This window comes from Xiphophorus maculatus, chromosome 20 (assembly GCF_002775205.1).
Source record: "Xiphophorus maculatus strain JP 163 A chromosome 20, X_maculatus-5.0-male, whole genome shotgun sequence".
In the NCBI taxonomy this organism is placed as follows: Eukaryota; Metazoa; Chordata; class Actinopteri; order Cyprinodontiformes; family Poeciliidae; genus Xiphophorus; species Xiphophorus maculatus.
In genome coordinates this window covers 16734612-16762088 of record NC_036462.1, presented here as the reverse complement: position 1 = coordinate 16762088, position 27477 = coordinate 16734612, and the positions used below count along the sequence as shown (strand labels likewise).

Sequence of the window (27477 nt, the reverse complement as noted above, 5' to 3'; positions counted from 1 at the left end):
ATCTTGGAAAAAAAACACAGTTTCTGAAAAAGACTGTACTCTAACTAAACTTGATTTCTAATCATCAAAAAGCCAACTAAAGCCTACGCTCGACTCTAACACGTTTTACCCACAGCTGTATGTGTAATAGGAATCCACACACTGTCAACAGTATTAACTGAGGCAAATATTCTTTCCTCTAATACTGCAAGCCACTGTGTTGCTACCCTGTCAATATTATTAAACTGTATGTTTATACATCCAACAGAGGTCAGCCTGATTTTGATTTTTATTCATTTGTCGGTTTTCTGAACTTGGAGCATTATTATCTTTCAACGTGTTGCATCAGGTTCATGCAACTCTCTTGAGCAGACATTAGTTTTTAAACAGAGAGAAATATTAAAAGCAGAACAAAGCAACAAACTTTCCGCATATGAAACACTTTGAAATATATCAGAAACAATGGACCAAGGTAAAGTTTGTTATAATTTCTGCCGAAAGCAGTTGTTTTGATGTAAAAATACCTCAAACAATGGACAGCGGAGCAGCTCAGTAAGGCTCATTCATGCTTGCAGACACGCCCAGATCCGGCCTTTCAATAATACATGTATTTCATTGTTTATTCACCTGAACTTATGAAAATGATAAAGCAAAGAAAGAGAGTAGAGAAAATAATATGTGGAACCACTGAGCGTCAAACCTCCAGGGGCTTATGATAACATTTCACCCTAAACAATCCTAAGAGATGAAGGACAGTAGAAGGAAGCGATATAGTGCTGAAGTTACACTAGGAGGACTTAATTTGAGAGAAATAATGCCTATACAATGAGCGTAATAAATGTACATATGCTAGCAATCAGTCTAAATGCATGCAATAGCTGTGACTCCCTGTTTTCTGAAGAACTTGCAGAGGCTGGAGAGAAAAATGAGAGGACACATAATTAGAGAAACATTGGTTTTAGGCTGGGAATTCTCAGTATCCCTGAAAACATGGTTTATTAAAATATAAATAGAATTTGATGCATCTATTCATCAAGTTAGGATATTAAATCAATGTCAGTTTGTAACCAATAGTGCAGAATAACACTAAATTAATGCTCCACAGAAAATCTATGCTTTCGATATGAAACATTCATGCAGTGTAAGCTTGAACAGTGTGCCTCATGTGTGTAGCTTACTCCTTCGAGAACGATGGAAGCAGTTGTCAGCTTTGTCTCACAACCCTTGCAATAGATTTTTTTTGTGGCGACCCAGTTGTACATTGAGGAAAAAACTGTCAATAGAAGGGAGAGAAATTTTCCATAACCCTTTCTGCATAATTACTGAGGGTTTGTCCAAATAAAGCATTTGTATTGAACATTTGTTGGCCTTGAATGAGTTAAAGAGTACATCTTGTCATGGATTTGCTAACCTGTGTTGCTACATATCTGAACAAACAATACATGCCTGTCTCAAGTGTACGGTTGTGCAGTGGTCAACTGATCTAAATAACATTTTTTGAGGAAATTTATGTCAGATTTTTAATATCCTTTTCTTATGCTGTGAAAGTGGGTCACATTTTGAGTTCTGTGCTGTTAATTCAGCTGCAAACCCCCAGTAAAAGAGCAAGTCTCAAACTTTTTAGCATCATGCATCTTTGAAGCTTGCTGGGATAACTTTTGGTATTCAAAATTGTGGTTTCTATGAGTTTTTCTTCAGTGCAAAAAAGAACCATGCATTGCCTTTATAACATCCAGTGTCCTACATTATACAAGTTGGCACAGATCTATAGCTGGAGTGTTTAGAGCTAACTCTAAATCTCATAGTTTTGCAGATTACCACATTTAAGTCTTTTGAAATGTGATATCAACTTAAAATAATTTTTGAAGTGAGTTTGTAATTGTATTTAATTCTTTGGATATTAATGAACGCAGGTTTTGTTGAAAAGTTTGAAACATTGAATGTGTTACCACAAGTACAAAACCTTATTGGTGTCAGTTGTATGAATACAAATTAGTGGATGCCTGATCCAGTCTCAGAACTATCAACACATTTTTATGAAAACCATTAAACTTTTTCTAGCATGCTGGTGTAGAAGGAAAGAGAAATGGAGTAGGAGTTATCCTGTAGGAGGAATTTGTTAGGAATATTCTGGAAGTGAAAGGGGTGTCAGATGGGCTGATGAGACTTAAGCTCAAAATTGAAGAAATTATTATTAATGTTGTTAGTGGTTATGCCCTACATGTAAGGTGTGTATAAGAAGAGAAGCAGAAATTCTAGAGCGACCTAGAGTGATGCAAAGTTGAGAGATTGGTAATTGGTGCAGACTTTACCCAACATGTTTAAGGGAACAAAGGTGATGAGGAAGTGTATACCCTGTATGCCCTGTATATCAAAAACCTAATAAAATTCTATTCTCTTGCTCAATACACATACATTTCTGGTTCTTCAAAAATAAAAGCACTTCCTGTTTAATGAATTCAGATATATATAGCATTAACTGATATCATCCTATTTTTCCCTGAATACAAATATTTAGATTTCCTTTTCTGGGTTAATATTATATCATAATTTTCTAAATGCATTATGTATTATGGATAATGATTTTAAATTCATAATTAATTCAATGAATTGTAGTAATTAGTGACTTGAGAATTGACTGCAATTTTGAAAAAAAAAACAGCAACTTCATTTTGACATACCGAAGCCATAAATGTAATATTTACCTGACCAAAACCTTTTTTTCCTTTCAGGATGTGAGCTACATCAAGTTCCACCATCAAAGTGTGTCTTATCCTTCTACTCTAAGATCTGCTGATACAAGCCAGCATGTGCAGCTAGAGAATCCTCTAGTTTCTGAATCTCCGCATACAAACCCAGCATCACCAAGACAAGATTTAACTAAAACCTGCATGCAGTATCTATGCAGCGGGAGAGCTGAACCAGTAAGGATGGTCCCTGCACGTTGCCGCTCACCCAGCAGAAGCAGGCACAAGTTTGAAAATGCAGATCAGGTTTTGGGTGAAAATATCACCGTTTCACTTTGTAGGAGCTTTCTCCAAGAGGTTCACTTCAATGACTCCATACAGCATAAGGTAGGACTCAAAGACTATTACCCACTTTACACTATATCTCTCAAAGTGGTCTTATGGATAATATTTTCCTTTCCCTTGCTATAATTCACTGAATGGATGTAGATGAGATTCTGCACCTTGTTACCCCCATTGCGAGCTCCCATATTTGATGTTCCAGTGTACAGCTGCAAAACAGTGCTTTCCAGATAAGATTCACAAGAAATGCATCCTCACTAAGATGACTATTGAATCAGGTTTGACTGTAGTAGTTTTTCAGTTCAAAGCCAAACAAGTTAATCTTTTTAAGTTCAGTATTGTCATTGCTCTTCTTGTTTTATAATTTTATATAGCTGTTCAAGCTTGAAATTTTTATAGAATAACTGAAAATGATCAAGTGAGATGGGCACAGAAGAAGCAGAAGTTACAACCTTCTTTGAGGACATTTTTCTGTAAATATATTTAACAGTCAAAACCTGACTCTGAGCCACTGTCAGCAGAGCCTGCAGCCATCCGATCCTCTAAAAAAAGCTCGGGTGAATCCACCGTAAACTGTTTGTCCTGCATCAAACATCAGACAGAGGTGACAGAAGAACAGGTGAATGCAGAGCTGGCTTAATCAAACATCCAAATGCTTGTGGGGAGTTTTGTGGACGCGACAGTGGGATAAGACAGAAAGCTGTTGTTTAATTTCCGCAAAGGATGATTAATGAACCAAAATAAACATAATTGCCTTTAAGCGGGCTGCCTGTGTGTTGTAGAACTTCCAGTAAATTTCTTATTTATGTTTTGAAGCCTCATAAGAAACAGTCATATTAAATCATGTTATGATATTTTTACAGCGCTTTACAAAAGTTTTTAGGCATCCTTATCTTTTCCACATTTTTTCATGTTACAACCACAAACCTTTGTGTATTTCATTTGGATTGTATGTAGGCCTATGTCAAAATAGTGTAGTTTGAGGTGAGAGGAATTTTGAAATTTTCCACATATAAAAACACATGAAAAATGTAACCTGAGTTAGCATCCTGCCAGTTTAATACTTTTTAAAAGTACCTTTAGCTGCAGTTGCATTCTTTTGGGGTATGCCTCCACCAGTTCTTCACATGTAGAGACTGAAATTATTCTCCTTTGTACAGTAGCTCAAGCTCAATTAGATTAGATGGTGGTGAGCTTAATGGGGCTAAGTATAAATGAATCCTGCACTTTTCAGACTTTTATGTGTGGAAAAAAAAGATTAAGATGTTTAATTTTCCTTCCACTTCATAGCTACGCTGGCCTGGCCAATGCCTTCCTACACAATTTTGCTCTATTCTCATCTCCCTTCATTTCTCCGTGTGTTTGCCCCATTGAGCTTTATTTCTCAGAATGCATTTCACCCTGGCCAATCAGCAAACAGAAGGAGGAGTTATGAATAATGACAATGAGTTCTGTGCTGTTTTTGAATTGTAGTCTGACTGTGGTTGTAGCTTGGCAACAGTAGCAGAGGAAGTGAACGAAGCCATTCAGTCCATGTTGGCCACACTTTCAGATATTGAACAATTAAACTTGGAGCTTCTCTCTTTGTAGTGGGGTATGGTTGTTTACAGTGCACACAACTCATAGCATAGCTTCTTTCACAATTGAGCTGGCGCATTACAAATGTCCCGGTCAAATGTTAGTAACTGGGCACAATCAGATCCAATTGTTTAAATTTCAACGTGGTCCACGTCTGCAGCAAGCAATCTTTTTCTAAATAGACGAGGTTTCAGACCCTCTGTACGAAGCAAAGCAGAGAACAATGGACTTTTACCAGGTTTCAGTTATGTGCTGTGTTGTGCAGTAATCCCAGTAAAACACATTATTGTTTGTAGTTTTAAGGTAATGTGTAAAAGTATAAAGTGTACAAATACTCCTGTAAAGCTGTCTACCTGTTTCTACTTCAGCACTATGATCACTGTTATTTTAGACAACTAAAGGGGTTACCAAAAATGTTTTTCAGGATTAAACTATAGCTACAATTGAAGGAGTCCCTTTCTTATATCGAACACATCTAGGATCTGAGAGGAGTCAGCTGAAGTGATCTCAAGGCCTGAAGCAAGTTCTGAGTCAAAGCTGTTGCTTTTTGCATGCGCACAACTCTCTGCTGAGTGATATCGCAGCATCCTTCATCAGTGCAACTTCTCACCGCTGATTTGTGCCAACTCCAGCAGGCAGCACGCAGTGATGGCTTTGAGTGAAATGTTGTCAGAAATATGACAAGGGGTTTGTTTCCCCTCCTGCAGCTCCAGTGTATTGACTACCATTGATTCACCACCAGAGTCCCTTACACTTTGTCTGACAAATCAAGTTACCATAGGACTCTCCTAAATCAATAGATACACTGTTTAAAGAGGGTTAAAGCAACAGAGCAAGTCCAGCACTACCTTAATGTCTGCCTGGCATCCCAGCTGCAGTTAAACTTTTCACTCCTATGTTGACTGCAAAGAATACAGTACTTACAGATTCATACACCTTGAACCTTTTTACAATTTGCCACATTACGACCACAAATGTCAATGTTTTATTGTAATAATAAAAATAGACCAGCACAAAGGGGCCAAAAATTAAGTGGAAGGAAAATGAATGCCAAGAATCTAAAATGTCTCTGCCCTTATAAGCCCAAAAAATGCAGTTCAGGTCGCCTAATTAGTAAATGAAATGTAATTGTGTGCAATGTAATCCCAACATAATACAGCTCTGCTTAGGCCTCATGGGTTCGTTAGAGAGCATTAGACAACAAACAGCTGAGGTGCGAAAATCTGTTGACATGATATCTATTAGTCCTCCAAAAATAAAGGATTTGTAAAAAAAAAAAAAGAAAAAGCAACAACGGTAGTGTAAGGTTGCTGTAAATTAAATATGTAAGTTATGTAAGGGGCACAAACATCCAAGAAGGTGCTTGGGTCAGCTAAAATCAAGTTATTTTTTTTGTTCTGCATTGAAATTGCAGTGACAGAAAACTAAATACCTAAAAACACCATGCTCACTGTATGACCTGGGAGCGGCATTATCATGCTTTGGGGATGCTGTTTTTCAAGAGGGTCAGAGAAGCTGGTCAGCATTAATGGAAAGACTAGTGGAACTAAATGCAGAGCCAAAAAAAAAAGTTGAGAAAGTTAAGATGCATGAGAATGAGCAGTTTACGTCCCAGCCCAGTTGAGAGCCTGTAGTGGAAACTGTTTCTCACAAACATCTTACATCAAAACCGGGTTGTGGGTGTATAAATGAGTATGAATTTTGTTTGGTTTTATTGGTAAATTATACGTTGAATTTTGTTGTAAACATGTGGAAAAGTTCAAGGGGTATGTAATAAACATGGACTAATAGTCACATCTTTGAATTTAGTGTGTAGTTTGCCAAAAAAAAGGATAGCCTCCAAATAAGTGATCTCTATCTTTTATGGATAATAAATTTAAAGGAAGAAGAAAATGAGATGCTGAGGACTGTTGAGTCGAGTAATTGTGTCTCACAACTGCACACCAGCACAAGGATGTGTGAAGACGATGACGAGGAACTCCAAATGCTGGCAAGCCTGCAAAGACAGCAGGACGAAGATGAATGTAGGGCTCCTGTCCTCAGCGCATCTCAAGTCCGCCAGTGTGATGTCAGCATCAGCCTGAGCAGTGACGATGCCTCAACCTGGACCCACATCTCACAAGTATGCGCCATCATGCTCTGATACTTTCCATCAGTCCTTGTTAACTCTTTCCTAACAAACCTTGCTCAGCAGAGTGATGTAGTCATTAGTAGGTTGTCCTTCTGTCTGAAATATTTCCTTTGACCCTAGTTGACCCTCACTCTTGCTAATTTCCATTTCAAGCCCCTACATATGCCACCCTGAAGTGCTAATGCATCTTCTTCTCTACAGTGCTTTCTGCATTACAAAGGATGGAGAAGATAGTAGCACTTTTATTGGGCTTTTCCTGCTTTTAAGATTACACTGGCATCATATCCACAGCACCCTCAGTGACTGAAAATTATTTAGGTCAGTTGAAATTATCCCCCAGAAGTCTTTACAGAATTCAAAGATGGTGCAGTTTGCTCTTGGCTACTGAAGGTCATTATATTATGATCCATTAGCATATGCACGACTCTTTTATGAAGATAGAACACTGCTGGCTTCACTGTAGAATCCCCAGTGAATAAAAATCATCACAAAAGCTCAGGTTCTAGGGCTGTTAGCAACTCTATACATGCAGGTTTTCTTTAAAGTACTGGGATTCTAGCTACACATAAACAGAAGTGGTACCAAAGGGATTTTCATCTTGTGGCTTAGTGTGAGGACAAACAGATATGGTCACCAATTTTATATATATATATAAGTTCCTGAAGCCTTTACTGAAAGACTGAGAGAGATTTACAGAAGTGATCTCTAGTCAGATGCATTGTTTAAAAGTCTTAATATGCACAGTATGACAACAGCACCACCAACAGTATATAGGGAAAATGCTTTTAAATAAAGAGAAGATGGAAACACAGTACAACACATTGTGAGAGCGGATATAGATTTGGAGACACTGTAACAAATAAAACCTCCAACAAAAATGAAGTGATGCATTTAGAACCAGAAGATAATCATGGAACCTTAATAGAAAAGGCAGGCACTCACAGGAAATGACAAGCCATTTCTTGTCCCTGGATGCTGTGATTTCAGTGATTCCCACTGCTGTCATTCGTGCCATTGTTGCTGGTTTTCACTGCTTCAGCAGCCACTGTAAGAGCCCAGACAGAAGTTCTCCCCCGGGCGATGCTGTGCGAGGCTTGCATTACTAGCAGTCTACTTGTAGATTAAGCAGTTGTGTGAAATTAGGTGTCACATTTACATGTGGTCTCAGACTTTATAGGTAAGGGATTTTGGGGGGCAAAAATGAGTCTTACATTGCCTTTCAAATGTATTAAATATTTTTCCTATTTTATCAGGACTCTGCTCTGTGGTTAGACTGTGATAAAACATGTTTTTCAGAAAAAGAGTAGCTCTTTATTTTTTATTATTTTGAACCCCCTCAATTAAACTGAGAACTAAATAACATAAAGTGAGACATGATGATGCATAATTTTCTGTGGCATTTTTTCACAGTGCCTTGCAAAAGTGTTTGTTCTTCTTGTATATTTTTCTCATTTTGTCAGAAGCAAACTAATAGAAGTCAGCTCTGTTGATAATAAGATCTCCTTTTCATTATTTTGAAACCACCAGGCTGTCTCAATTAAAGTGAAAGAAGTTGAAGTTAGAAACGAACATGCATAACCTTCAGTGGATTTATTTACAGCATCTTGCTAGAGTAATATGTAGTAGTGCAGAATTGTAAGATGGAAGGAAACTGTTACATAAATGTTATTTGCATTTGTATACAGCGCATACTGATTCAACACTTTGCAAAACCGTCATTTACCACAACTACATCTACAAGGTGTTTTGGTCTTTGCTATCTTTGTACTATTAGTATGAGACTAAAAATATATCTTTTAATTTCAGACATACTGAGACTAAAAGACAATGGCGTTGTCTTTTAGTCTCAGTGTGTAGTGTTGTTGTCCTGCTGGAAAGAAAAACTAAATCCTAGTCTTAAGTCTTTTGAAACTTGTTTTCTTCCAAGATTGAACTGTGTTTAACTCCATTCATCTTCCCATAATTTCTAAATAATTTTCCCTTTCCTTGCCAAAGAAATAATCCAAGAGTGCAATAAGGCCACAATCTGTGTGGGGCTCTTGTGCTCAGGGTGATGTGCAATGTTAATTTTCTGCCACATATTGCATTTTTCATGTATGTCAATAAGATTTAATTTTGGTCTCATCTGACCAAAAATGCTTCTTGTAAGATGTTTTCTACCTTCCAAACATTGCTTGTGGCAAATTGCAAATGGGACTACTTATGAGCTTCTTTCTATTCTGGTTTTCTCTTTACACTAGTCCAAAATCACCACAATCTAGTGTCCACAACTAACAGTTGACAGATTCTCCCACTTGAGTTGTAGATCTCTACAGCTGCTCCAGAGTTATGGGTCTTGTGGTTGCTGATTTCTCTAATTAATGATCGCCTTCCCAGGGCTGTTAAGTTTAGGTGGATGTCTGGACTACTTTGCGATTCTGCCATAGCCTTCCCATTTCCAAATTATAGACAACATAGTGCTCTGTGACATGGACAATGCTTGGCTTATTTCAAACCCTGCTTTAAGCTTCTCTACAATTTTCTCCCTGAATTGTCTGCTGTGCTCATTGGTTTTAATGATGTTGTCTTTTAGTAACGTTTTCAAACCTACCTCTAAGGCCTTCACAGAAAAGCTGGATTTATACTGAGCTGCAATTACACATAGGTGGACTATTTACTAAATATGTCATTTCTGAAGGCAGTTGTTGAAACTGAAATTTATTCAGGGGTATCTGTTTAAATTGGACTGAATACATATGTCACATTTTCTGGATCTCTGCTTGTTAATGAAAAAATGATAATCATCTATTCTTCTATCTTTACTGAAAGATGGCAAATGACATTGAAGTTTGTGTTTTCAGTGAAAATATTGGAAAAAGCTAAAACGAATTTAATACTTTTGCTTTTATCTTGACAATAATAACCACAGATAAAAGTCTGATTCCAACAGAACCCCAAAAATGCACAAAAGCATATAACAAATGAAAAATACCAAGAAATGTTTTTTTTTTTTTTTTTTTTTTTTTCAAAAATTGATCTTTTTTTCTCCTTGCACCAAAACCATTTGCCAAGTTGACTATGACAGTTGCTGTGAAGAATTTAAATGGTTAAGACATATGACTAGACTAGACGGTATTTTAAATGCCACAAAAACGTTTGTAGAGAGCTTCATCCAGTCGCCTCATCAAAAGAGCTTTCTTACATGTCAGTGTTGACTAAACAGCTCATGACAAGCCTGCAACTTGCACGATGATAAAAGCTCAACAATCACCAGCAACACAAAGTGCCCTGACAATCTTTCCCAACAAATGGGGCATTCCTTTGTTTGTTATGAAAACGCCTTTCTGACCGATCCTGCCACAACAACTCAAGGCGGACTTACTTCGGCTCCATTTTGTAGTTGCTAAGGTGACTTTTTTATGTTTATGGCGAGCTGCCTGAGAAGTAGCAACAGTGATGACATCAGCGTCTTTTAAAAAAGTAGAGTTTTTTTTTTAGGTTTTTTTTACCTAAAGTACTTGTATCAGCTTGACAGAATAAAAGGAGAGGAAGCTCTGAAACAGCTTGGCACAGCACTTTTCCTATAGGAGGTCACATGCCGCCACAAACATTTTCTCATCATTGGGAGGAATAGATAAGAGACTCCAGTGTTCAGATACAACACTATGTGGATAAAAGCACTTAATATAGAGGCTATGTAGCCTAACCCTAATGTAACCTTTGTGTTGAAAAAGTCCAATTTACTGCTAAATTGTAAACACAATGGTCTCATTACTTATATTTCATGTTGGTTAAAAGGTTTGTGAAAACTTAAATTTCTAATATAAATATTAATGTAAAAATTAAACCTATTCATCCATTAGTGGTATGTGATTTATCTTATAAGAGAGAAGCTGGATCTTTTCCCAGCTTTCTTTAGGAAGGAGGTGGAGTATACCCTTGGCAGGTTGGAAGTCCATATCAGGGCCAAAATGGTGACCTGACACCCACTTGTGCTCACACCCAGTTCAGAATCAGTAATTAACCTAACATGCTTGGTTTTAGATTTGTGTTGTCTGTAGCTGCAGGCCAGTGAGAAAAACCCACACATGGGTAGAAAGACACTCCAGTCAGATCAAATCTGCATCTGTCCTCCTGAAGGGAGAATGTATTAACTGATTAACTGAGCTGATTTTGGTTTTGCTGTTATTTATAACAGCAAAAGCTTTCATAACTTTCTTTTTCTACATTACTGAGACTTTATAAATAAAGGGGGGAGGGTCATACATTTCCCAGGTACATAGTGTAATTTTATAGTACAATCAAGTAACTATGCTACCATCACTTGTTATGAAAATGCTGCATATATCAAAAACAACTTGAAAGAAATTTGACATTGCATTATAGTTGTATCTGACACTTTGAAATTGCCTGTGTCTCTTTAAGAACCTCCTGCCCTCTCTAACACTCCAACTTCAGCACCTCCCACGTCAACTTTTGAGTACAGAAAATGATATGGAACAGTTTTTCTTTTCTGCTTTTTTTAAATCTTTGTACTGTTAACACAGTTTTTCTAATCATACAGTTTGACTTTTCTGTATCGTCCTTTTGTAAAATAAGATGTATGCTGAGGCAAAAAAATGTTTTATGAAAAATAGTTAACTGATAAGAGAGTTAGAAAATAGCCTTCCATAATAATTAACACATTTGTATTACATTTTCCTTGTATTTTGTATTACATTACATAAAGTTTTATTTACACTGAATTTGTAATATGATTACATTTAAAAGCCGTGGCTGAGTAAGGTTTCAATGAGAGCTACACAATACACATTTGTTTCACTTAGGAGCAAATATTCATTGTTACTGCCTCGCCTGTAAATTTGTTTGGGAAGTAAGCAGAGGAAGTAAACACTTGGAGTTGCATATATAGAAAATGAAAGAGAACAGCCATGAGACAGAAGTTGGACCACCTTTCAACTCCTGAAAACAGCCTTGATTAAAAGAAATGCTCTTGAGGTAAGCAGTAATTTTCTGCTGCGGTTTATTTAAACATGCTTGCCTATGGGGATGCAATGCATGCTTTTATTAAAAGCTTCTTCCTGAATGTTTTAATTATTTTTTTTTTTTTGTCTTTCCAAAAAGTCCTAATTTTACCAGAGACAAACAGCTCTTAAGGTTTTCTCTGTTTTTGCAGGATGCAAGATCCTAATGTACAAAAGTGGAGTGAGGTGGAGCGATAATAAACTACAGCTCCATGATCACTGATGATAACACAGTGAGACAATGCAAGCAGTTGAGATGTCAGCTGTAAAAGCCAGTCGTCTTGTATGATTTTTTCTGAGAAACTCAGCAGCAACTTGTGTGTCAGGCATGCCATCAGTGCCTCAGCTACAGCTGCTGAGTTGAACTTTCAAACCACATTTTGCTGTCAGGCAAATGGAAAATAGTGTTTGTTCAAAATAAATGATGTACGTCAGAGAACAGCAGATGCACTTTTGTGTTCTGTTCAATTTGTTTGAAATTCCAGTTTATCTAAGTTTACATGATGAGATGTGGGGCTGTTTTTTTATCTTACAGTGGAATACTGAAATGGTTCCTAACCTTCAGTTTCTGGTTGTTTTTCTTTCCTAGTCTTCTACAGGTAACATGTCATCATCAGTCCATTTTACCTGTGGAATTCCTCAGGGTGCAATTTTAGTTTCTACTACAAGATTACATAAAGAAAGGCAGTGGAACAACTCAGACAGACCAAATTAAATCAAGCAATGCAAAGACTAAAGCTCCAGTGTGCCTGCTTCTTCATCAAAGTCTTCTAATAAAATAGCCCTTACACTCAAAAACACTCCTGAGACTTTAATATGGTATTTAGCCTCAGCAAGATCTGTCTGTCTGTTTGTTTCTGCCTTTCTTGCAGTTGTTTTTGTTTTGAATTATACATCAAATTATTTCTTTTCTATTTTATGGATGCCTTGATCTCATTGTGTTGACCTTTCACAGCCCACCCGTTTATTCTGGTTCTTAGATCTATTGTGTGTTTCTGTTTTTTTTTTCTTTTCTTTTCTTTGGTTTCAATAAAAATCCCAGCTTTTTTGACTTGCTAGCCTGTTACACTTCAAATAAAGCCCTTAAAAAATGTTAAAAACAGAAAACAAGTCATTATTCTCAAAAGTGAAAAAAAAAAAAATCTGCCAATGGATCTAATAGTTTTTATCTCCACTCAGGATTTTTTGACTTAAGACAAGCTCAGATGTCTTACTGAAAAGTTACTTGTACTTTAGTCTTATTTCAAGTCTACTAAGATATTTGTACTAAAAACTAAGACAATAACAATTGATAAGATTGTGTGTTTTGGCGGTGTATCTTCGTGTAGAACCATGAAATATACTTGTACAACACAAAAATATTTTTTTGCCCCAATCTGACCAGGCAGCATGATGCATACATAAATTACATAAAAATGTGGAACTAAAGAACTACAGGCTTTTGTAAGAATTCCCTCTAGGTCTTCTTCATTTCCTTGTGTGCCTTTGTGTTGAGTAGTTCCAGTGGTACAGTTTGTGTTAGAGACGTGAGTTGATATTCTGAACCGTGTCTCCACAAGACACTTCTCACACTGAATATAATGCCTACCTGAGGGACATGTTCCAGAAATACAGAAATTACTCCGCTGATAATAGGAGCCACACTGGCATGGTTTAATTCTCAGACAAGAGTGCATTGAATTTGGTCATGGTTCTCCACAAATGCGAAAGGAAATACAGATAATATGGCTCTATATGCATTTCTCAAGGATGCAAGACATGCTGTAAAGCAGAGAATAAATCAAAGTACATCTCAGCAGATGAATTCAAAGCTGTCTTCCTCTGGTTTGCCCTCGCTGCAGGGCTGCACGTGCACCTGCCACAAGGCAACCTTTTGAAGACCCCATGTAAAACATGGGTGGGGCCCCGTCAGAAGAAATGCGATTTCCAGAGTGTATGCTCGTCATGTAGAAAGGTCAGGAACCAGATGGGCTGGTTTATGACTTTAAAGCAAGTGTGTACTGCCTTCTGGATTCTATAGTTTTATATGGGGAACACTTTAGAAATGGGTTTGTAGATGTTTTAGCTCTGACACATTTGACTTTTTTTTTTTACCCAAACATGCTGAAGCTGCCTAATTTCAAAGCTGTGATTCTAAACAATAATTTTATAACAGGTTGTAGAGAAGTATACACTCACCGGCCACTTTATTAGGTACACATGCTCGATTGCTTCTTAACACAAATAGTGTATATGCAAATCCAATGACAGAAACTCAATTCAGTTAGATATCTAGAGGTGCTAATGACTTCTCGCTGAAGTTCAACCCGAGCATCAGAATGGTAAGGAAAGGGAATTTAAGTGAAGCTGAATGGCGGCATGGCTGATGCTGCTGATGTACTGGGATTTTCATGCACAACCTTTTCTCGGATTTACAGAGAATGGTCCAAATAAGAGGAAACAACCAGAGAGCAACAGTGTCAGTGCATCAAAACTTGAAGCAGATGGCCTACAGCAGCAGAAGGCCACACAGGTACCACTCCTGTCAGCTAAGAACACAAAACCAAGGCTTTAATTCACACAGCTAGCTGAGTACTGCTGGTTGACCATCCTTTTTTCACCAGAGTATACCCATCTTCTGATGGCTTTTTCCAGCAGGGTAATGTCACAAAGCTCAAGTAATCTCAAACTGGTTTCTTGACTGTGACAATACGTTCAATGTACTCCAGTGACCGCCACAGTTGCTTGATCTCATCTATCAGAGCCTTAGGGATCCTGTGGAGTGAGAGATTTGCATCATAGATGTGCAGCCGACCAATCTGCAGCAACGGTGAGATGCTCATGCTGTCATGTTAATATGGACCAAAATCTCTTAGGAATGTTTCTAACACTTACCTGAATCTGTGAAGAAAAGGAGTATTAAAACAGTTTTGAAGGGAAAAATGGGGTCCAACTTAGTTGTAGCAAGGTGTACCTAATAAAACGGCTGGTGACTATAGCTCTGTAATAGAAAGAATCCTTAAGTTTAATTTATTATTTTATTCAACAGGGGCAGGGTCCATTAATTAACTGTTTAATATAACATATAATACAAAAGCATTTTAAAAATCTTAACATTGTATCCTATTTACATTTATGATTTACCAAAAGAAACATTTTAATAGTTTTCTTTCTTAACAGTTACCATTATAAACACAACACAGTATAATTAGAAAAAAGAAAACATGTTTCAAAAGAACTACATAAAAAAACAGGTACTTTCAACTGTGATAGTTTTTATAGATCGCACACAACATTTATTTGTTATTTGTTCATCACTTAGGAAAGAACAGCTATGAAATTGATGCATTTACATTTGGAAACTGTTGCTGCAGACACACAATATGTAGTCAAACAAGCTCTCAGTGCGAGTTTAACCAGCCATCCTTAGGTTGCAGAAACAAATCAAAATCTATCAGAGAGACAGCAGGAATGCTGAGAATGAAAAAAAAAACAGTACAGCCTGGTACATTCTGTGATAGAAAAAAGTGCATTTTGAGTTTAACAACATTAAAGGACCTAGAGGTTCATAGGAGACAGCTGTGGTGGCAAAGCTTTCAGTATTAAAGCAAAAGCTCCTCAGAAAATGCAGTTAAGAAAAGAATGCTCTAGAGTAGAATGGTGGATCGTTATCCACATCTGTCATGAAACTTCATTAGTGCAAATATTGAGAGTTTACCCTGAGGTGCAAATCATTCATTCACCATTACTCAAGAACAACATTCTTTAAAGGGCAAAAGATCGACATTAACCAGTATGCTGAATACAAAATAGGAAAGGGGAATGTTTAAATAGCTTATGATCTGAACCATATATCATCTTTGAAACGTGGAGAAAGTAAGATGGCAAGGACACACATGGCTTCTGTTGTCACCGGGTCACAAGTGTCTGCTGATGATGCGCTGGGCCAAAGCATTCAAAGGTATTATGTAGGAAAAGAAGATGTACTCTCTGCTCTGATAGACCCAAATGCAGCAAATCGGATGACATTGTTTCATTGAACAGATAGGCAGTGACCCAAAGCATTCACAGCAGCAGCCAGTGATTTTTTTAAGGTAAAATGCGGCAAAGTTATTGTGTTGGAAAGTGAATCTCATTCACACTGATGAAGATCAGCTTTAAAGTATGAGTATAACACAACAGCAGTAAAGTTCGGCAAAATTCTTCACACCTCAATATTTTACTGGAATACCACGTCCACTTCCTACCCAATTTCTAAGTTCAATCCTTTCTAATATACAACTGCTACAAACATCTGATTTTGTGAAATCCTCTCTGTGCAGAAGAGAGGCTAAATGCCCTGTGACAATTATCTTTGAAAAACTGCCACTTTCTGTTTAGAAGCATCAATGTTTGACAAACAGTGACCTTCATTACTCATTGGGACAAAAAAAAGATATTTCTCTCTTGATGCAGATGTATTTATTTTTTGTCTCTAAATCACATACTTAGTACTGTTCTTCACACTGACATGTCATGGACATGACAAAATAATAAGAATTTCTGGAAATGTGCTGAACTTGAGCATCGGTGACATTTTAAAGCAGCTTCTGACATTTTTTTTTTTCATCTAGGCAGTGAATCAGGGACATCATTATCAGAAGGAAATGAACCCCTTGCTTCAATCAAACCCAAGGTAAAAGCATGTGTCTCACTATAGACGTGTATTTTATTTATTTTTTGTTTAAACTACAATATAAATGGGGTGTGCTGTGGTGGCGTAGGGGCTAAGCACAACCCACATATGGATGCCCCTGTCCTTGACGTGGCGGTCGCAGGTTCGATTCCCAGCCTGGCAACCCTTGTCGCATATCTTGCCCTTCTCTCATTACCCACTTTCCTGTCAATTAACTATCAAATAAAGACCACTAGAGCCAAAAAATACAATATAAACTACAAACTTTTTGGGATAGATGAAGACATAGATTTTTATTTATTTTTTGCACACTCAAATGCGTTGCACTTCAATGTCTGACTGTGAAAAGACTAGCTCCCATTAAACAGAACTGATATGCTGTCTAACCTCTTTGGGTATTGGATTATTAATAGCCTTGGTGAAGAGAAGACAATAGTTTATAAAATTGTAAGCACCACTGATGTACATCATGCATTGCCTTAGAAACAAACGGCCTTGAAGCCCAGAGTTAGGCATTGAAAAAAAGAAAGTTAGAAAATCATAATCAGATGGTTACCAGTGACTGCAATATTTACTCTAAATGTCAACTGTCAGATGGATGTGTAGGCTGGGGCTTATCTTGCTCTCAGAAGACTCCAAATAAACTTGGAGTATGTCAGGTACTGTGCTTTTCTTCTCCCAGAACTGCTGTTGTCATTTTCACAATGGCATTTTTTCCTCTTTTTTTTTTTTTTTTACAGATTATTATGCTTGACAGGCTTGATATCTGGAAACTATTTGATAAGAAGTTTAATTTTGCTGGGAAATTTGAGGTACACATTTGATTTGGGCTTTTGAAAATTAAAAGAGCAAGTCTTTCCTTTAGTGTCTTTTCCTTGTGTCCTAAAAAAGATATTAAAGAGTATTTTTTAGAATCTTTAATGCAGAATAACAATTGGATATGGCCCACATCGTTTTACTTGCCTGCAGATTAAAGTGAAATTCCAAAAGAATAAAAATTTAAGTAGTAACCTCTTGCTACCAGAGGAGAAGGAATTTAATTCCTGTCTTCATTTAAGTTTAAAGCTGAACTACATTCTGCTGCATAACAAAAATGTTCTTACTGGTGGGAAACACTGTCTGAAATGTTTCGCACCTATCATTTATATGTGCCATTTTGTAATTTTTCACAAAATGGTGAGAAAAATTTAATTGTATAACCCTAAAGCAGAGTAGATTAAAAAACTGAGAACAATGTGAATCATTTAGAATTGCTTCCAACATTATTGTGGCCTACAAACAACACAACATAATTATTTGTGGAAGACACATTTTTGGTGCAAAAATAATACTGAACATCATAAAATTAAAAATAACTAATTCTCAAAGTGAAGCAGGGTGTGGGGAGCATCTGCTTTTTGTTTCTTAAGCTCAAACTGGGACTATAATTCAAGGTGGAGGGAATTATAAGCAGTTCCAATTACAGCTCGACGTTGCTGCAAAACCAACAGGCTTTTGTTAGAAAACTAAAGATGCAAAATAATTGCATCTTTCGACCTTCTGCAAAATAATTTCCTAAACTATATGTCCAAATCAGCTAAAGAATTGGTGGGTTCAACAGAAGAAGATTCTTAGAATGAGCCAGCCAGAGTCTAGACCTGAATCTGATTTTTAGAGATGAGGGCAAATATTACCAAGTCAAGATGCTGATAGGGCCCCTATCCTAAAAGACAATAGCAAAATGAAAAGACGCATCATCAGCTATAAGGTATCTAAAACCAATATTCTACTTCCTTTCTTTTCTCCTAAAAATGTCTTTTTTTTTGTTAAGTTGAGTGGCATAGGTTCTAGGTCACAATAAAGGTATACAAAGTTCAGAAGTTATTTATCTTGGCCTCAAGTCTTTTACATCACAGAAAATAAGCATTCTAACAGGGCTGTGCTATCTCTTTATGATCACTGTCTGTCAAATTTGTTTTGGTCCTCAGAGAGAGAAGCAAGCTTAGCGAATTGAGTTATTTTAAAATAGGTTCAAAACCTCCTCTAATACATCTGTTGGTTTCATTAAAAAAACAATAAAAACAAAGAATGATAAATAATCTAGCATTGCAAACATGTCACAGTATACCGCTCGGTCTCAGTGAGACTGAATCCCAGCCTTTATCTGGGCTGTATTGTGTACTATTTATCCATCTGAGCACCCTGCTGTGGCAGGGTATGAATGGATCCAGTTGTCCTTGGAGGCTTCTGCAGACATTATATCGCGCCAGCACTCGCTAAAGCACAGCCACGTCTCTGTGCTTGTCCATCTCTTTATGGGTGTACACAACCATGTGATGTGTTACAAAGGAAGACAAAGGGGTTGCATCACAGATCCGCTACTGAAAATATGCAACTCCCTCCAACCACCCACCCAAACGCTTCTGATTTATTGATGAAAAGGAAGGTACCCCGGCGAGAACGCATGTTGTCTCCCATGTGTTTAAATAGTCTTTGTGGTATTTGTAAGAACAGATGTAAAATATCTCCTTAGCTGCAGGAACAAACAAGATAGATGTTTTCCTTTTTGTTGTATTTAACCAACAAACTGTATGACTGCTCAGTGAAGGGATGTTATTTGATTGAATGTCCACTGAAATGGATAGTAGTATTGACTGGGAGCTCTACAGCATCTACAGCTGTAATGCTGAAATTAGACTTAGAGGCAAGTCATGATTTACATATTAAATAGCAGCTGCGCAGGATTTCTGTTTGTTTTCTTTGTTTTCTTCAAGGCTTTGCATCCTCATACACCCTTACAGTGAATACTATTATAATGTTTTTAGAGCATCCTGGCACCACTGCAACTCTTTCTCTCTAAGAGCTACAGCTTCCTTGACAACAAAAATGCTCCAGTCTCTGAGCTTTATGTTGCCATGGCTTCCTTTTTTTTTTTGTAACATGTGATGTATTTTCTTTGGCAGCTTATTTTAAAATCTAACATGATGACATGCGTTTTGTTATGGTCTCTCATGTCGGCAGGTGCACAAATGAGAAAATGCAAATAAGGATATTAGATCAATACTTAAATGTAAATTAGAATTACAAGATATTTAAACAAATACAAGTTTGAACTTTTAGTGGAGTTGCGAAGGTGTAAAGCAACCAGTCTCTATTTTTTTTCTGGGAGCTATTTGGAAAGCATATTTTCAATACACGGAATAACTTTGCAGAGGCAGTGTACCTGCACACGTTAAATGAAGAGGAATTATTCTCTTTATCCCACGCCTGTATTTGGAGTGTAATAAATTAAAATTCCAAGAATTTAATCACTCTTGCCAAGTCCCACTTAACATTTTGAGGTCCAATTTACACTTCGGTTGCAGGGACCCTTGTCCTTGAAAATTGCTTCCATTAACTTTTATACAATGTTCCTGCCCATCAAACAGTCAAAGTGGTTTTTGGAAAGAGGTAAATGCTTCTGTTATACAGAAAAATCAACTCTTTAGAACAGTTCACTTATGTAACTGCTTAAAAGGAATTAGAACAAAAATAAAATTATTCATTTTCATATAAATGGAGAGGTCATATCTATAAAGATATAAAACTATATAAATTCAACAGAATACTTACTTTGGTGTTGGTGATGTTGCCTCTTCACTTTTTTTGTTCCTTTGCAGTTTTGCAACTTTGTACCAAACCTTTCTGAGGATATAAATGATGTCCTCCACTGCAGGACATTTTGCCCGGATCATGCATGAACATTTGCTTGTTTTGTGCCTGCTTTTGTCTTCTAGAATCCAGTCATAGACTTCTATCAGAAAATCTACATTATGTGACCAATAAATGATTTCTACCAGCAGGAAGTCACTTTGTGTTATGGCTTTATCTGAGGTCATAATTTATTAGGCCTTATAAGACTGACCCAAGTGAGGATCAGAACCAAAAAAAGTAGGAATAGAGTGTTCATGCAAGGTTTATAAGCCATAAATTGAATTTAACTATTTTTATTTCTTGATTATGGTTATGACTGCCATCCATCTTAAGTCTTGCCTGGAGGATCAGGGCAATACCTGCACTGTGGCATGAGTGAAAGAATAAATATAATTACATGTGAGACTTTTTAATGACCTGGGCCTCCCTTCTGAAGCTGCTACCCCTGTGACCCGACCCCGGATAAAGCGGAAGAAAATGGATGGATGGATGAATGGACTTTTTAATGACTATTTCTGAAAATTCTTTACTACAATGAATAGTAAACTATTAAACTATAGCTTAATTACATAGATACAAAATGGTTTGTTTCCAGGCACAAGATAGAAAAAGGAAGGGACAAAATGCTAATGCTCATAGAAGACTTGTAAAAGGATTCAACTGAATCTGAGATATTTGATTCTTCTAGCAGCTGTTAGTCTAAATTGGTGGATGTTTGCTTTAGTTGTTTCTTGTAATTACCAAATAAACTAGCATCATTATGGTGCCATTAATCAGGCAAAATTTTGTAATAATAAATCTGCTTTGTTAATTTTTTGTAGATTTTTAAAAAATCTGCTTTGGATTTATGCAAAATAGTTTGTTTTGTTGTTTTTTTAAATTGACAGCAGTCTTAAATATGTCATGCTGCTGGCAGTGTGCTGTAAAATATAGCAGTAAACAAACCATGAAAAATTTGCCTTCTAAGTGGATGAACTGTTTTCAGGAAGAGCGACAGCAGCAAACATTGCACTTCTGGATGAGAAGGCAGACCAACCAGAGGCAAACGCTTGAATCTCCTGCTGCCAGGCGAATATTGTGCAGAAGATTATACTGTAATTCCACATTAAATATGCTCTGGTTTGCTCTTATCCAGAGGCGCAAGATGTTAATGGTTGATTGCACAACTGATGTATAGCCCAAAAATGATTATGGATGCTGTTTAACAAATGAATCTTGCATCTCTTCCGAGTAATAACTCATCTTGCGATATTTCCTCCCTGGCTGCAATCATTCACGCCGTGCTAAAGGAGCAGTGTTTTCATTTACTGGTAAGTGAAAGATCTATAGTTGTTCCCTGCGTACATCACGGATGGGGAGGATGCACTCATTTGGGGAGAAATAAAGTCATGCTCCCACAGAAACAGGCGAGGTTAGGACCCTGACTCGTAGTCACAATGTGATGATGCTTGGAAGTCGCAGCTGGAGTCAGAATTTAATAAGTGATCCTTCAGGTAAATCTGCGAGGCTGCGGGAGAAGTGGCTCAAGGACAATGGAATCTAAGATGGGCTTCTGAGAGTGCATGATGATGGGACTCCATTGTTAAAATGTCATGGGGTAAGATGGTGAGTGTAATGGTATGTGTTGTCATGACTGTCTGGCTTTATGGTCTTTTCCCCAGAGAGTGGATGGACGTGCTCAGCCCTCCTATTATGCCTCCCAGCCAGCAGAGAAGGTCAGGCAACACAGAGAACAATTGGGAAAGTCTACTCAGAGGTATGGTAACCTTCATTTTAGTCCTTTTACCCCCGTTCTGCCTTTTATGTCCTTGGGAGTAGGGAAGATGGCAAACAGTCTGTTGCTTTAAGACTAGTTACACGAAAGCATTCAGCTAATGGAAACAGTCGCTGCTGAAAGAGCTTTCAGAGATGTTAAATTTCCTTCAAGGATGCGAGCAGGAAGATGGGACAGCAACTGAAAGTGTATCTAATTAGGCCTAAGAAAAAAAGAAGTCATGAGTGGAGCTCTCTGTCCTTCACATAACACCATAGGTCAGAAGAGACAGGCTCATTACAGGCCTGTACCCCCCCCCAGACACATCCGCAAGGTTAACTGATGAAACCTTTCCAGTTTACTACATCACTTTTAAAACTCTCACAACGTGTCACATAATTAGTTTTCATTATTGTTGCCCACGTTCGAATAAGATAAAATGCTCATCTCGATGCGTTCCATAACCTTTTTAGCATTTAACTGCCTGTCAGTTTAACAGCTCAGTTTCTGCACTTTAAGGTAGTGGGGGATTACAGGGAATCTCTTTACGGCTTCATAATTTGGTTCTGCGTCTGGGTGTCTTAGGGCTTGATTGATTAGGGAAAAAATGGCAGCGGCAGAAAACTTTTAAATTCACCTGGGTCTGAAGGTCACCATACAAGCTGTATTCTATTAAAAATTGACAGAGTAGGCCTTTATTCGCATCTGGCACTGCAGTGCTACTGAAAATACAAAAAAAAAAAAAAACCCTAAATAAATCTGTGCAATCGTGATTTTAATCAATGCTTTCTTGTCTCATTTTGCATGTTCTAAATATGAGGTTTTCACTGTGATTTTCTTGGCTTTACTACAGGAGGGGGTAGCATGGTGAAAGAAGAGGAGAATGGAGATGAATATTTGAAACTCCTCTATGATCCTTGCCTCAACTGCTATTTTGATCCTGAGTCAGGAAAGTACTATGAACTAGCTTAACTCAAAGCCCATTACCATCAGAATGAATAAATCACATTAACAGGAGATGAATTGCTTTGAGATTTTACTTTTTTTTTCTTTTCTTTTTGTTTTTTTTGAGCTGAGCTTTATTGATCGGAAGTGAATTCCCTTTTCACCAAAACCCCTTCCTGTGTTTGCTCCTTTGTTCCTGGAAACTAACGTCAGCTTTGTTTTGCCATGTGTGGTTAGTCATGCTAGATTGTAAGGTATTGGAAAACTCTCTAAATCAAACACATGGCCTTTTGCAAGTGAGGGCTCATTCACTTCTGATGACAAAGACAGGCTTTTCATAAGTCTTGGCTTGGAAGTTAATATGGAAACCTTCTAAAAGAATTTGCCGTCGCTTCTTTTTAACGTTGCAGTGTCTTAACATTTAAATAGTGAAAAGATTTATGGTTTTTTGAGGTTTTGTTTTTTTTAGCTGAATGTATGCAAAAAAAAAAAAAACATCAAAATACGTTGATGTTTTCTTAGTAGCTGAAATAAATTTGATTTGAAAAATGTGGTTCCGGTCTCTTGTGTTTGTTTTCTTTCTAATTAGTCAGAGCTGTCCAAGAATACAAGAATGAGATGAAAGATGATTGATTTTAATACATTCAACTGGATTTAAGATACTCCAGGCTCTTTTCATGGTGTTTAGCTGTAACTAGGAGTGGCAGCTGGTGGGCTGCTGATTAGACTGGCAGGTCTCACCAATTCCCCCCGCCCCACAACACTTGTCACACCTGAAGCCATGGGGTATTGATTCGCCATTTTTGTGGCTGATAAAATTACTGCACAAAATGAATCAAAAAATGAAAAAAAAACAATGTTTATCTATTCTGTTCTAAATACACTTCAGTTCATTCAATAAGCTTGAGTAGAAAGTGATAGCATGTGCACAATTGTTATTTTAAGCAACTTTGTGACTCTAAGAACAAGTGAGATTTTAATCTGTTTGCTCTGTACCTAGGAAGAAGATACCAGCATCCAGATGAAAGCAACTGGAAGTCATTATTGAGAGGGTGATCCTGTTGCTCTAATATCTATTTTTCTTTTACAGCTGGTCTAGTCTTGTACATGTCAGTAAAGTCCTTCAGGTTTATTCCAGCAATTTTAGCTACATAATTTAATAATATTCTAGTCTAAACCCTGTAATCAGAAATGGAAGCACTCATTTAATTTGTCCGTTTCCTGGCACGGACAAGGCATTTTTACTAAGTTCATTAATTTACATTACGGTTGAGGTGGGTGTAGTTCCACAATCTTAATCATCAACCTGCTTTATTAAAACCAGCTTTATTCTTTGTTTTTTGAATCATTATTGTTCTCCACCAACAGTTTTAACCTTTTGGGTTGTTGATTTAAAGTGAGATTGAAAAATGTAATAGTTATCTGTTTTAGGATTCCATCCACTTGGTGAAAAGCACCAGCTAAGTTGTCATGCATTACAGTTAGTACTGTACGTCATTCTGGGTTTGAAAAACTTACTTTGTCTCCTCACACAGTTCCTGTCATTTTGTTCAAGTGGGCCAAGCTTTGTCTTTGTCTGATCATAAAATTTTCCTCCAGAATGCATTTGACTTGTCCGTATGGGCAGCTGCAATTTTCAATTCCTCTTTTAATTTTTGAGGAGGCCTTTTGCTATTGGTCCTCCTATCAGTAAGTATTAGTATTAAAATCATTTTGCTGTGGACTTAATAGGCTTTGAACTTGGCATTTCTTGCATTGTTAAATAACATGAACGGTTTGCTTGTATCTGAGGGAAACTGAGTTAAAACTGGGAAACAACTTGGTGTACAAATAATTCAATGATCTTTAGAATGTGTAAAATAAAACATTTTTTGTAGAGAAAAAACAGGTTAAGGTCCTCTGGGAAAAGCACTAACCTTAACCCGATTGAAAAAGCAGAGGTTATATTTAAAATGAACAGGAGCAGGCCTTAAAACCACACCGTTTAAATTATTTCCACTATCTCTGATAAGAAGTGTGGTCAAACATCTACTCCAAAACCTTGTTAATGATTATAAGCAGTTTGTTTTCTCTGCAACTTGCTGATGGACATCTATCTAAATATTTGCATCATGTATGTATTTGAGCCAGCAATTTTTGTTTGTCTGTTTTGTTTTTATTTATCTTGTGTGGATTAATGAAAACCCACAATAAATTCAAACTAATTGCTGTATTTAAAAATCATTGCTGTATAATAATTTCACCGTAATATTATTGGTAAAATCCATTATTAAAAGATCCAGTTTAATGACTTTGATGCCCATAATGACTGCATGTGAACTTCCAACTAGAAATATATTCAGCACAACATCCAGGTTACAATATTCAGTTTAATAATTCATTGTTTCAAGTTAATAGTCCTGACCTCTAACAAAACCTTGGAAACAGAGTTCAGCAATTTTGATTTCTAATGCTCTCATAACTTACAAAATACAGGTAGTGGAAATTGTGCTGCAGCATGGATGTTAAAAAGACACTGAATGTTACATAAGGAGCCGTCATAAATTAACTACAAGTCATACATTTTAAACATGATCTCAATGTTTTATATCATAATTCATGACTGAGTGGGATATGTCCAGGGATTACCTGTGAGTTTGGCCTCCTTAGTTTCAAGCATAAGTTTGGGGGTCATTATAATGATATTCCATGGTTCTCAAACTGTGGTACTGCTGCCACTGGAGGTACTTGACTGCCTGTAGTGGTACTTACAAAAACAGGTACATATTATTTGGAAATATAATAAATGTAATGTTGAACTACCATGCACCAATGCATAATAAACACTTGACTAATTATCATTGTTAAATGTTAAAATTGATAAATGGCAACATTTTCATCTACAAGTGAAACCACTTGCATAATTCTGTGAGCTTGTATGACTGTGATGAATGGGTGTTCAGACTGAGCTGGGTTCTGCTGCGGGTTTCTTTCTGTTCCAGATTACAACCACATGCTCATACATTCACGACTTGATGGAATCTGCTGGGTTTCTGTGATAATAAACGTTTTTACTATTTGGCAAAATAAACTTGACTCTGTTGTGTAATAACTAGGACTTAATTGTGCATGTAGCTTAATGAATTTGAATCTGTTTAAAGGACTGAACTGTTTTGATTTTATATTTCAGAAAATTAATTGCATGTGTTTGTTTTGCAAAATTTTTTTTAGATATTTGGTATTTGGTACTTCTTGTATTGTTGTTTAACATATAGATGATATAGATGTATCATATAGATGATACATCGATGATGGCATACTTGTAAAACTCAACTGAAGTGGTTCCGAAGGTCAATAATGAGTTTGAATTCGCCAGTTATATTTTACTTCTATTTCAAAGGGTACTTCTCAGAGTAGTTTTACTGCACAGTACTTAATTACTTCTACTTCCTGAATATTATTTGCAGTAACTCTTATTGTAAAATATTTTTTGGCTAATGTACGAACTTCTGGTCAATTAACTGGATAGTGAACAATCATGTTTTGACCAACAATGCACAGATACACCCACACAGGATGCAAGAATCCTGGCCTGGACAGAACGTTCCTGGATCTCAGGTTATTTTCTGTCAGCCAAGTCTGCTGTGGCATTTAGAAGGCAAGTAAGTATATGGTATATGGTATGTCTTCTCAATGGGACAAGTCTACACCTGTGAGATTAGGAAACGTAGATTTCCAGCTACATTATTTACTTTGTTGAAAATGTTTCAACCAAATATTCAGCAAACATTGACACACATCTATTAAAAAATATACTCTGGTCTAATAGGAACTACTTACGTTTTGGTTTAAAAAGTATTTTATTGTGAGCAAAATTAAATTTGGAAATGTGTTTCTTTGAAGTATTTTTGTTTGGATTGTATTTATTTTTAGTCATTATTTTTTTATCCTATAAAATATCTGAATTTGAGCTTATTTATAGTAGCCAATTTGTCTCAATAAAATCCTTTTTAGCAAATTAAATCATATGTTGTGATCAAGCAACATTGTTGTTTTAATTATTACTTAAGTCACTTTTTTGGGACCCTTATGTTTTTCCTTCTATTTAAGTAAAATTATATTGACGTAAAGCAACTTTTACTCGAGTAAAACTTTTAGCTGCACGTCTGTACCTAGTAACTTGTCTGACGTCATTAAGGGGCGTGGCAACAGGTGAGAGCCTCGACCAGAACCAGGAAGTAAACAACGATGGCTGGCTTCGAAAACGTTACGTGTAGACTTTAAAAGAAAACATTTTTGCTAGCTAGTTTTACACTTTTTAAAAAACTGTTGGAACGGCGTTCTCTTTCGCTGTTGAAAAAGTTAGACTACATCGCGATGACAACATTTTAAAACCCAGCTTTGAAGTCCTCCAGGATGTCAGGGCAACAGGTACATCTTTTAAAGTCTTGACCTCCTCCTGAAAGCAAATGACGTGCATATTTTGTCGTTAAATTCATAAGTAGAGTGTTTGGTATTGACTTCTGTGTAGGTCGTTTGTTAGAAAGGAAGGCCACAGTCTATGAAGGGGAAATAGTCCTCAAAGAGGCTTTCCACAGAATATTCTCGATCATACGCCGATTTGTCATTGTTTGATTGACTGATCTGTTATTAAATGTAGTTTTATTTTTAGGCGCAGAAACAGAAAGTGCTGTGATCCTCTGCAACTTTAGCTGACTCTGATGTAGGAATTACAAGTTACAGCCTCAAATGAG

The 27477-nt window shown here is 36.8% G+C and overlaps 1 protein-coding gene across 1 annotated transcript in view; it reads left to right on the top strand.

The window, feature by feature from the left end:
* c20h3orf67 (chromosome 20 C3orf67 homolog) overlaps positions 1-23180 on the top strand; it is a 43410-nt gene extending 20230 nt beyond the window's left edge. Inside the window, exons 13-17 of the mRNA XM_023324670.1 lie at positions 2712-3053; positions 6469-6708; positions 16313-16374; positions 21708-21802; positions 22653-23180. Of these exons, the coding sequence (XP_023180438.1) occupies positions 2712-3053; positions 6469-6708; positions 16313-16374; positions 21708-21802; positions 22653-22771 (858 nt within the window). The 3' untranslated portion in view covers positions 22772-23180. The remainder of the gene's footprint in view (positions 1-2711; positions 3054-6468; positions 6709-16312; positions 16375-21707; positions 21803-22652) is intronic.
* The last annotated feature ends 4297 nt before the right edge of the window (positions 23181-27477 follow it).